General features: G+C 42.6%; 1 protein-coding gene across 3 annotated transcripts in view; it reads left to right on the top strand.

The window, feature by feature from the left end:
* RANBP3 (RAN binding protein 3) overlaps nt 1–12,278 on the top strand; it is a 42,809-nt gene that overhangs the window by 18,340 nt on the left and 12,191 nt on the right. For all 3 annotated transcript variants that reach the window (XM_035894285.1, XM_035894287.1, XM_035894284.1), the window contains 6 exons: nt 1,207–1,278; nt 2,469–2,534; nt 4,038–4,130; nt 5,815–5,918; nt 9,602–9,721; nt 10,364–10,467. In XM_035894285.1, coding sequence (XP_035750178.1) covers nt 1,207–1,278; nt 2,469–2,534; nt 4,038–4,130; nt 5,815–5,918; nt 9,602–9,721; nt 10,364–10,467 — 559 coding nt within the window. The remainder of the gene's footprint in view (nt 1–1,206; nt 1,279–2,468; nt 2,535–4,037; nt 4,131–5,814; nt 5,919–9,601; nt 9,722–10,363; nt 10,468–12,278) is intronic.

Here is a 12,278-nt window from a genome sequence, read left to right as displayed (position 1 = left end):
GGTCAGGGCTTAAAGGGGGCCCAGAGGAAAGGTGGGGACAATCTCTTTAGCCAGGCCAGCTGGGAGAGGACAAGGGGGGATGGCTTTAAACTAAACCAGGGTAGGTTTAGACTGAATCTAGGGAAGAAATTCTTTCCAGTGAGGGTGGTGAAACCCTGGCAGGGGTTGCCCAGAGAGGGGGTGGAGGCCCCATCCCTGGGAACATTCCAGGCCAGGTTGGCCGGGGCTGTGAGGAACCTGATGTGGTTCAAGGTGTCCCTGCTCCTGCAGGGGGGTTGGGCTGGGTGACCTCTGGGGGTCCCTTCCCACCCAAAACATTCTATGATTCTATAAAAGCTAGAAGAGCTGGTAAATATTGTCATGCTTTACCTCATGCAAGATGATCCGTTGGAGACAAACCAACCCCAACCTGCTGTTGTTGCCTTGTGACTCTTGATGTGTCTACTTCCTGCTCTGATCATCATATTTCATAAACTGCATCATCTGTAAGTCTTTGCACACCACTGAAAGTACTTCAGCTGCTGAACAGGGCCTCGACCAAACTCCTCTCTTACTCGCTCCTCTAGGTCCCAGCAAAGGGTGGAAAAGAAACGCTGTCCTTTGCCTCTCCCTTTCAAACATTTTTTTCTTTTTGTTGACCCTTATGCTGCTTAAGTGTGACATCTGCAAATGCTCCGAGGTACTCTCCTCTGTTTTGGTAGAATTTTTGTCCTTGCGGGACAGTTCAAACATGACTTCCTAGCTCTCAGTGCAAACTGTGCTATGGCTCTGAAGCCTTTTGAGGAGCCCTGGTGTTAGCTCCTGCTATTTAGCAAGCATTGCACTCCTTTCTGCCCTCTCTGCAGAGGCCTTTTGAGATGTTATATGTATTTTATAGTGATATTGTACATTCTAACATCACTTTTAATTCCTAGTTCAGATACAATTCAGACTGGAAATCCTGTATTTATCTTCCCTCCAGAACAAATGAAACTTGCTCTTTCCCAGTTCCAGGACAAAGTAAGGGGATTTTCTGGACAATGACCTGTTTACTACTGTGGCTGTAAAATTGTTTTAGCTTAGAAGAAAGAAAAACCTAAAAGAAACAAAACAAATAACTAGAGAAATAATTTTCAATTTGCAGCCTTGATGTATCTGGGAACAGAGTTTATAATTAAGAACAGCATACACAGCTTCTCTTTATTTTTCTTTTTCCTTTGACTGCAGTAACAAAGAACAACGTCTTTATGCCATCAAGCTTCTGTGAACCCTCGACAGGCAATTCTGACTCGGAACCAGGTGAGCTTCATCGTTTTTCTGCTTTTTCTCAGCAACCTGCTGTCAGAATCCAAAGTACTCTGATACTTCAGAAGTAAGACCCCGCCTGGGAGAATGGAAGTGGTGATGGTTCTGATCTTACAGCTGTTCTCTTGCTCACTTCATTGCTTGATTTCATGCTTGCTGGATGTAATTAAAATAACACATCAAAATTCTTAAATGCTTTGGGAGTGGAAGACTGCAATATGACTCTCTATGCTCACCTGTTAACCTCAAGCTAAAACTTAAGGGATTTTTTTCATTTATCTACTTTGGATACTGGTTTTTTGATTTTGAAAATCAAATTAACCATAATCTATGGTCATGATGATGTTCAACCATGACCCGTGAACCCTGTGTTGACAGCACCACTATTTTGTTCATCACCATTGTTCTGTGGTTTGGTTGCGTTGGTATCAGTGTGTAGGAATTATCGTATGCTTAAATGGCACAAGAATAACAAAGTACAGTAACATGGTAAGGTGCTGATTTGTCTTATTCTGAGCACAGCCTTTATGGTCCCTAAAAGGAAACGTTTTGTAATTATACCTTCTAAGTTCTTAGGAACTAATTTTGTAATAGTTGTGGTTTTTTTTGATAGTTTTGTATTTTATCTATATTATAAAGCCTTAACTGTAGTGAGGACAAGCAAAGGAATTTCTTGCCTTCATACTATAAAAGCATAAGGTAAGAGCTAATGGAATTACGAGAAACTAATATTAAGCAATGAAATTTAACTTAATTTATGATAATTAGCAGTCGGGTGCCTATTAGCAGCTGTCATGTACAGTCATACTTTTGTCCTTTCTTTAGTTTGATTCTCACTTAAAACCTCTATTAAACCTGTAAGTCCTTCACAGAAGGAACTCCATTTCTCTTGCAAAGATGGATTGTTCGTGTTTTTCCTGAAAAACAATTTTGAATTTTTTTCTTGCAACAACTTGTGTTTCTGTCTTGGTATATTTGGTGTGATCATCACTGAAAACTCTGACTTCTTTTGGAAGAAGGGAATTTGTTCTTTGGAAATCTCCTTATGACTCTGAATATTTACAAAACTTCTGTGGTGTTACAATGGGGAAAGCATGAGGAATTTTATGACTGAATTAATTTTACGTCTGAATGTATGTTGTATGTTACAGCTCTCTCCTTGTAATTTTGTATTTTGCTTCTAGAGGAGAAGAGCAGTGGATTCCGGCTGAAGCCACCAATACTTATCCATGGTCAGGCACCTAGTGCAGGTTAGTTCAATGCTTCCTGCAGCAGTACAAAGAAACCAGTTCAAGCATTTTATTTAGGAATTTCCTCAAACTGCTGGTGTAACTGGAAGGTGGCAATACCTATGTTTATGTAGAAAAAAACCTTTATTCTCCAGAGTGGTTATGCCCATAGACACTGTGTAATGTGTATAGACGCATCCAAATTTTGGCTTGGATCAGTCATGCATTTCTGAAATGTATCTCCCAGTTGTGTCTGCTTTGCATGCTTTGATTCAGTTCCTAGAGTAGTTCTGGGCTCTGGGAACTCAATCCCTTTGGTAGCAAACTGGAACCAAAGGGGCGGCCCAGGATTGCACTGCTCAAGTTCCAGCCCTTAATGGGCGCTCAGTCTGGGACCAGGCTAGGGCAAAGTCCAAAATGTTCTTCACTCCCCTCTTCCTCCTCTCCCTGGCTTTTGACGAGAGCATGGATGTCAGGTCCTTCATCCTATCTGTTCTGCTGTACAGTTTGGCTATAAGGTTTGGCTCCTGCTGAGTTTCCTGGCTGACGTAGACCTGGCCAGTATGGGAAAGACATTAATATTACAGCTCCTTAGGAGTTTAAGAGAAAAAAACAGCACTATTTCAGTAATGGAAGTTCTTATTTGCTATATATATATATAAACTGTTTAGTTTATTTGCAGGAAGAATAGTAAATTTAAAAAAAGAACAAGGTTTTTTGAGCTGACATGAATGTTTGAACTTACGATAGTTGTTATATTTTGGGAGTTGTCAAGTCCTTTGAATATGGGTGGCCTGGAATGGAACTTCTTGCAGAATATTCAGCCGAGTTGCTATGAGTAACTTCTGTTGTGGTATTGTATTGGTTCAAGAGTTCATCTTTGTTTTGTTCAGTGAAGAAAACTGAACCTTCTGGGATTGCCATAACCATCTAAAGTTGATGTTAAGATTTTTTTTATTAGGTTATTTAAGGTCAATTGGCTTTCTGAATCAAAGCAGAGTTGTAGTGCCATGTGTCTTACACTATAGCAAACCAGAGGCCAGGTTATTTAAAAAGCCAGAAGGTTGTTAAATGAAACAACATGTAAGAATATTATACTACCAATACACTTGATTGTATGAGGCAGGGAAAAAGTCATTTACCAGTATCTGGAAATTACTTCCTTGGAAGGAGAAAAGACAAGTTGGAACGTGTAGCTGAATAATATGTTAGTGAATAAATAGGATTGCTTGTGTACTGGTAATATCTTACATTTTTACTTCTATTTCTGAGTCAGTGTCATAAGCTTTCCTTCTGTGGTTTCCTGGTTAAGGTAGACAATATATTTTAAAGTGTCTTTTAAGGCTAGGAAGTTGTCTTCTCTACTTGGGACCAAATTCTATTTTAAGGCTGAGGGAGGAAGGGGGTGGAATGTCTGGTTTTCCATTGTATGTTCTGTTGGAAACAGTCACAGAGAAGATGAGATGAAGTTGAATTTTTCAACTTAAAAGCTTTATAGCTCTTGAAAAACTTTTGTACTTGCAGGTCTCCCTAGCCAGAAACCGAAGGAACAGCAGCGAAGTGTGCTACGTCCAGCAGTATTACAGGCACCGCAGCCAAAAGCTTTCTCGCAGATGGGTAAATAATGCTTTTGCTTTCTAGAGTACCACAGAGGGAGAACAAAACCACAAAATCTGTTTAGTGTAGCAGTTTGTTTTTACTCAGCATCCACCTCTGTTTTGCTAGGTTTCACCTTTCAGAGAAGAAACATCTTAAATGATAGGCATAGTATATCCGTGTTACGTAAGGGATAACGCAGTCGAACCTTCACTTGCTGTATACGACGACTGTCTGATGTTGCCAGGCCTCTAACTTTGGTATAGTCCATGCTTGGTTTTTGGAATAAAATAACTTAAGGGTGACAGCGTTGACCATGGGGTAATAAGCTACTGCTGATCAATTGAACAGTAGTGGTAGACTTCAGCTAGCTGCAGTGTGGTGTAAAATACTTAAATCGCTAGGAGGCACCTCTAGGCTTGGGGGCCATTTTGGAGTTGGGAGTTTGAGATACACTTTTAATTCTTAGCTTGGTCCTGTATATTTTGCTTATTGTACTGCTATGGAATTTGATATAAATAATAGAAATAGGCATGATTGAAAACTGGAAGTTAAAGCAAAAAAACTGTTCAAGGTGTCCATGTCTCCTAAACTCCTGTGTTTTCACCAGCCCCCTACCCTTCGGAAGTTCAGTTGAACTGAAACAGAATTAACTTCAGTTGAAGCTGAATCTGGCACAAAACCAAATGTTTCTAGCTTGATTTCTCAGTGTGCCTGTTGGCATGGATTTAATATTTGGGTACAAATTTTCAGTGGGAGTTCAGTATGTAAGGAGCTAGATCAGTCCAAAGAGGAGCCCTGCTGGCTGTGAACAGTATTAGATTGGAGCAGGGTGGTTGCTTGAAGTTTTGTGTTGAAGTCCCTGCAGCATTTGTACAGATGAAATGACTTTCTGCTGCCCTGGTGGTGTGATTTAACCCTGGCCAGCAACTGAGCCCCTCACAGCCGCTTGTTCTCCCCTGCTGGAATGGGGGAGAGAATCAGAAGGGTAAAAGTGAGGAAGCTCGTGGGCTGAGATAAAGACAGTTTAATAGGGAAAGCAAAATCCACATGCGCCAGCGAAGCAACTCCAGGAATAAATTTCCTGCTTCCCACGGGCAGGCGGGTGCTCAGCCATCCCCAGGACAGCCGGGCTCCATGCCGCGTAATGGTGACTTGGGCAGACAAACGCCATCGCTCCCAACGTCCCCCCCTTCCTCCTCCTTCCCCCAGCTCCATACGCTGAGCATGACTCCATACGGCGTGGGATACCCCTGGGGTCACTTGGGGTCAGCTGTCCTGGCCATGTCCTCTCCCAGCTCCTTGTGCCCCCCCAGCCGCTCGCGGGTGGGGTGGGGTGAGGAGCAGAAAAGGCCTTGACTCTGTGCAAGCTCTGCTCAGCAGTAACAAAAACATCTGTTATCAACACTGTTCCCAGCACAAATCCAAACCAGAGCCCCGTACCAGCTACTATGAAGAAAATTAACACTATCCCAGCCAAACCCAGCACACTTAGTTTTCTGCATTTGGAATTTTGATTCTCCTAAGAATTGCTGTATCGTGGTCTTCATGTCTCTTGCAAAATACTATGGGAACTCTGTATTTTACGTTGCAGTGTTTCATGGACTTAAGCTAACAGTGTGCAATTTTGGTCTCGAAAGCTTACTACTTTTAGGACAGTCTGAATATCTAGTGAATTTGTCATTTTTCTCATTCCTTCTTGCAGTTCTCAGCAGCGGCACTAATGGTGTAAATATCCCGCCAGATTCTGTAGCCACGTCAGAATCGCTAAGTAATGCAACACTGAAAAGTTCTGACTCTGAAGACAAGGTGAGTTGGAGAGGGCTGGGAAGGACACTGAAGGTGACAGACCCAGCCCAACCCAGCAGGGGCTCAAGCAGGCTCACCCAGAGCAGGGGGCTCAGGACAGTGTCCAGGCGGGGGTTGAAGATCTCCAGAGAAGGAGACTCCACAGCCCCCCTGGGCAGCCTGGGCCAGGGCTTGGGCACCCTCCAAGTCAAGAAGTTCTTCTTCACATTCTAAGAAGAAAGACTTCAAGAGTTGAATGGCTTTTTAAGGTTTAGTGAAAGACTACTGCCATAATTAAGTAGCAATAAGTATATTCACTGCATGAATCAGTATGAAGTTTTTGTGGGATGCGCTTGTTACCTCTGGGTATGTCATTAGTGAGACCCTCTGTACATTTTTAACATCCAAAAGTCCTCTTGAATTTTTTTAATTAAAGTCCAGAAATACTGACCTGGGAGGAAGCTTTCTGGTGGAAGAAGGCTCTTAAATCTAGGTATTAAGGATCACTGAAAGCTAAATATTAAATGGTATAAAGCTTTATAGCTGAGCATTTGCAACTTTACCAAGGAGCGTGGTGGGATATTCTTCATAGTCTTGGCATTTGTAGTCAGGATGGACCATCTGCCTGAAGCTTTCTAGCACAGCTGTAAGTAACTGGAGTTCCTACAGTAGTTGTGTTGAATGCTGGAGTATCTTTGCAGCACACTAGATTGCTTGATAAAAGTGGATGGTTACTTCTGGAATTAAGTTTAATATTAGTAATTGTATGTGCTGATCTGTGGCAGGGACTTGAGAGAAAGCTTTCTTGTGAGGGCAAGTACGTGGTATTTGGTAGTTATGTATGAGCCTGGCCTGCCCTTGTTAGAGCAGATGTGAATCATGGTCTTATTTTACTGGCAGGAGAGATTTTTCTTTGAGGCCTCTGTCTTGTGTTAGTAGCAGAGCGGGAATGTTCTCTATCTGTTTGTTGTCCTACTCTGAGCATCTCTCTGGTGACCTGTACCTCTTTGGGCTAGACCTTGTCTCTGTCTTGAAAATCCCTGGGAAACTGCAGGAGCCCTAAGCAGCATAGTCCTGAGATGGGTACAAGCTACAGCCTTCTAGTCAACCCCCCTTGACTGGTGGGAGAGTTTGGTGGCCAAAAGTCATCAGATGTGCAGGGAAGCTTGGTAGGCAGCTGTTCAAGCGTACCATGCAGCCCTTGGCCTTTTTGGCAGCAGGGAGATTCTGATCCTTATCCAGAAGGAGGAGGACCTGTTAAGGAGACCCTAGGCTAAAGATTTTTCCTTTTGTTCAACAGAATGCTCTTGACCCTTTCTACACCATTCGGTGGTAGAGGACTACTCCCAGCAGGCAACACTGGCCCATTTCTGACTGCCATTTTGAAATGCCAGAATTAGAATCTGAAGGCAGATAACAGCTAGGTTATGCAAAGGTTATGTCCCTTAAATATAAAATGGGATTTGCAGAACTCCTTTGGACCCAAACCAGTGTTGTTTTCCCACTGCTTTCTTTCCGCTGTACAATATGTGTGGAAAGTGCCATGGCTGGTAGCCCATCTGAAGTACCTGTAGACAACAACACCCTGCACGAGAAACTAACAGGAGGAATTGGAAATCTATGTGCAGTGGCAGTTCTGTAACCTCACTGGGATCATGGATACAGGAGGCTCACTTGGACAACTGGAGTAACGCATTGGATACATACGGGCTTTTTGGAAAGTAAAGCAGGAAAGACAGGGGGGTGGGTTCTACTGTGCTCAAAGGAGCTGCTTGCATGCAGAGGCTTTGGTTTGGGAAAGGTTAAGATCAGAGGAGAAGCCAATAAGGGGGAGATTAAGGTGAACCTTTGCTAGGGTTGGACTGATCAAGAGGAGAAAGTAGCTAAAGCCCTTGGAGAACTGAAAGCTTCACAGTTGCAGACCCTGGTTCTAAAGGGGAACTTCAAGTACTTCGGCACCTGATGAAATGGCAACATGTCTTGGTAGAAATGCTCCTGGAGATTTTAAGAATAAGTTGAGGACAGGGGAGTTTTTTGATGCAGGTGCTGGATGAGTTGACCAGGGAGGTACTCAGCTGGACCTGATATTCACAGCAGAGAACTGCTTAGAAACACAATGGTTGAGACTAGTTGTGATTGCAGCAGCTATGAGTTTGAGATCCTGAGGGAAGTGGGGAAGAGAAGTAGCAGAATAAAGACCCAGCCTTCAAGAGAAAAGACTTCAGCTTGTTCATTGAGCTTGTTGGTAGGATCCTGAAGGACAGAAGGGCTCAAGAGAGCTTGTTGCCTCTGTTGCCTCAGAGAATGTCCCAATGTGCAGGACATTGTGCAAGTGTGGCAGGAGGCCAGCATGGATGAACTGGGAGCTCCTTAAATCCGGAAAGGGAGTGTACACAACTTGGGAAAGAAGTCAAGGTACCTGAGAGGTATACAAGAGGATTGCCTGGATGTGTGGGGAGAGAACTGGGAAAGCCAAAGCTTAACTGGAGCTGGAAATGACTGGGGAAGAAAGGACCACAAGAAGATTGGACTCAATGATCTTGAAGGTCTTTTCTAACCGAATGGTTCTATGATTATAAGAGCTTTGATGGGGGCAGCTGCTGCGTGCTTATTAATTGTTAGGTTTTGTGCATGCTTATTGTTGGGTCTTCTAATGGAAATCAAAAGCTACATGGCGGGAATTAGGAGAGAAGAGGGAGGGGGCGATTCCCATGCTGGCTGCAGTTGCCTCCGAGCACCCCTATAGGGGTTTGCAGGTGCAAGGCCCTGAGTATAATGGGATGAGAAGTATAATAGGAGAATAATACGAGAAAATACTGCCAGAGGTGATCTGGAAAACACTGCCATGGCAGCTGTGGTGAGAGGTTAGAGCCGCTAACGGAAAGCAGGCAGCCGAGGTGCAGATAGAGGGTCCTTAGCATGACAAAAGGCTCATGAACCTTGAGGTCCTGTGCAACAGTGTTGAGCAAGTTGAACACTAATGAGCAGTGCATCCTTTTATTGATTAAGACTGCAGCTGTTAGTTTCAGAAGAGTGATTATTCCCCTTTACTTGCTGGTGATGGGTGGCGTCAGGGGTATTGTGTATAGCCTGGGGCTTGCCAGTACATGAAAGACATTTATACATTGCTAAGGTGGCTAGTGGCTGGAGCATGTGGTGTCTGGTAAGAGGGGGGGAAAAACTGAGTATATTCTCCTTGGACTAGGGGAGGGGAATTGAATTGTTCTCCTCAACTATCTGGTGGTAGGCTGTAGCGAGATAGAATGGGACTTGGAAGTGCCTACCAAACAAGTGAGAGGCTGCAAGTGTGGGGAAGGGGGATCCCAGTTGGGTGTTAGGACCAAACTGTCATATTTAGTGCAATCGAATGTTGAACCAGGCTATGCAAACTGTAAAACTGCCATCCTTGAATTCTTTGAAACTTGACTGTATGAGGTCTCAGGTAGCCTGATGTTAATTTTTAAGTTGGTGCTGCTTTGAGCACAACTTGGACCAAATGCTTGTTCGAGATCCCTTTGAACCTTAACTATTCTGTGATTCATTAAGATCCTCTAAACAACAATGGAGGATTTTTTTTAAATGTAAAATTTAGAGATGTTACTGGCTTGTCACTGTAAGTGACTGTGTGACTCAGTGTCTTGTAATGTGTGCTTTTTAAATAAACTCAATTACCTAGGCTAAAGTTTTCAATTTCTTTTCTTTAGGCAGGAGAATGTCAGAAAAAAGAGTCCAACAATACTTCAGATGATGACAGCTGTGAGAAGGCAGAACTAAATGCACAGCAAGCGTTTGTATTTGGGCAAAACTTAAGAGATAGAGTTAAGGTAAGCACATGTTTATCTTGACTAAGAGTTGACATATTTAAGTGAGGATAAGGAGCAGTGGAACAGATTGGTTGTTGGCATGAGCATTACAGGCTGTTTATGAAGTACTTTGAAGCCACTGTATAATGGGGTTAAAACTTCCATGTATATATGCAAAGCTAGAAGCTGTGAACACAGTTCTGTTGGCTGTTTAGTAAACCTGGTCTTCCAGACATTTAATAAATTAATACAGCTGCTTAGCATAAGAAGCTTTTTTGAAAATAAACACATCTACTGCAATCATAGGTACCATCTAAAGCTCAGTGCGATGTAATGTTTTCTCTTACCTTTTGGGTCAGAATTAAGTTGAAACGTGTTCCTAAGATGCTCTCATGCAACCAAGATTTCACAGAAAAGGTGAGAAAAGAAACACAGGGCAGCCTGGGTTCAAACCTGTGCATGGAGTAATTGAGTTGGATCATCAGTACCTCCTGCTGCAGACAGGTTTGCACAGGTTTCCTAGCATAAAAAAGAAAGTGAAATACTGGGACGTAGGCTTAGATTTTATTGTAGAGAGTGTTTGTGGATGAAACTTTTGTCTTGGGAAAGAATGAACTGAAAAGTTTGTGGTCAGTGGTTAAGACATACTTGTTCTTTTTGTAGCTAGGAGATGAAAGTGATGAAACTGCTGATGTGCAGAATGCAGGCCTTCCTACATCAGATGTACCTTCTGCAACAAATTATTTTCTACAGTACATCAGTTCCAGGTGAGACTACAGGGAAACCTATAGGACAGTTTTCCTTATTTCTGTATTCAAAATTACTTGTGATTTGGCTCTTTAATGGATGCAGTACTTACACTGGGTCAGTGGGAAGCCGGGCTTCTGAAGAATGAGATGGCAAACTTCAGGTCTGAGGGAATCCTCAATCATCTGGTCAAGGGAGATGCATTTGACACCATTTACTTGACCAGGTCCTCACCAAAGCCTCTTCAGAAAACTAACAAGCACAAGATGAGAGAAGTCTTCTCATGAACTATTAGAAAGAAATGGTGATGAAATAAGTTGGGGCTATCAGAGTCCTGTAGAGATCTGTGCTGTGTTTGTGGTGTTCAATATGTTTCCTATGATATGGATAAAGGGAAGAATAGTTTAAAATTATTTTTTCATGATAAAAAGCTTTTCAGAGTGAAATAGAGAGCCCATATGAATAAGCAGGAACCTGTGGGAGGTCTTTGAGAGAATTTTTGATTAGCCAATAGCATCAGAAGAAATTTGATGTAGGTATACGTAAAGTGAGGCAGCCAGAAGAAAACTGTTCTAATTCTATATATACAGTGATGAACTCTGAACTGACAGCCTTCACTTGAGGCTAAGATGTAATACCACTCCATGAAAATGTTAGTTCAGTAGTGGTCAAAAAAAATCAAGCAGTGTTACAGAAAGAGTAGAAAACAGAAGGCAATTTTAGCACACAGAGCTGTGAATTCAAGCAATAACTGGAAAAGCATGAGGGGAAAATCCCACTGAGAGCAATAGAGCAGGAGCTCTGCTCCTAGAAGAACTGAACTGCAGATGTTTGAGGCCATGAAATAATTGTAGGAAAAGCACCAATGTGTGCTTGCCTTTTTCTTATAGTCTGCATTTTTAAGACCTGTTGTGATGGCCGTGCAGGTGAACCACAAAGTAGGCACTAGGCAGTTTTGCAGTGGTAATCCCTCTTGACATTGAGATTTCCAGATGATGCACTGGAGAGGTAGAGAACACCACCGAGTGACTCTGGATGCCAGGTCAATGCCTTTCCAGAGACAGTGTCTGATTTTTTTTTAATCAGATTTGGCAGACAATAACTTCTAATATGTGGCTTCAAATACTGGAATATTTATATCTTTCAACCTGTATGACATCTACTGCCATATTTCGATTGAGTCTTCACTTTGGGAGGATTTATTCATGATGGGTCAGTTGCTAGAAACCTACTTTTGGGTTTGCCTTTAAAAAATTTAAGCATCTCTAAGTGGGACTGGCTCTGCTTTTTTTATCTGAGATGGCAAGACATTATGGCAGTTGACATGTAAAAGGAAAACTCCTCCCCTCTGTGTAACGCGCTGCCAGTCCTTCTGAAATTGTAAATGTACCAGGTCACGTGGGAGATATTGGTAGATCATACCAAGTTCCCAGTTGGCATTTGGAGCTCAGAACTGTGGTATGTAATTCCCTCAGTAGGCAAAATTTTCTTCCCCTGAGGATTTCCCCTGTTTTTTGAATCTCCTTAATCAGAAGTAGCAACTCTACAAGCAGGCTTTAAAGGTTTGGCTGGTTCCCCTTGAATAGCGTAGTGACGTATGTGCCCCCTTTTTCCAAACTTGGTGATGTGCACATAGGCTTGATTTCAAATAGTCTATGTTCCACAAGTATTGTCCTTCCTAAATGGAATTTAAAATCCATTAATAAAAATTATAGAATCATAGAATTGTTGAGGTTGGAAAAACCCTTTAAGATAATCAATCCCAACCTACCCCTGCCATCCCACCCCCAAACCCTGGCCCTCAGCACCGCCTCTGCCCGGCTGTTAAATC

The sequence above is a fragment of the Egretta garzetta genome, unplaced genomic scaffold (genome assembly GCF_000687185.1).
Source record: "Egretta garzetta isolate BGI_Z169 unplaced genomic scaffold, ASM68718v1 scaffold345, whole genome shotgun sequence".
In the NCBI taxonomy this organism is placed as follows: Eukaryota; Metazoa; Chordata; class Aves; order Pelecaniformes; family Ardeidae; genus Egretta; species Egretta garzetta.
Note: the sequence above shows the minus strand (reverse complement) of the source record. Positions and strands in the feature narration are given on the sequence as shown.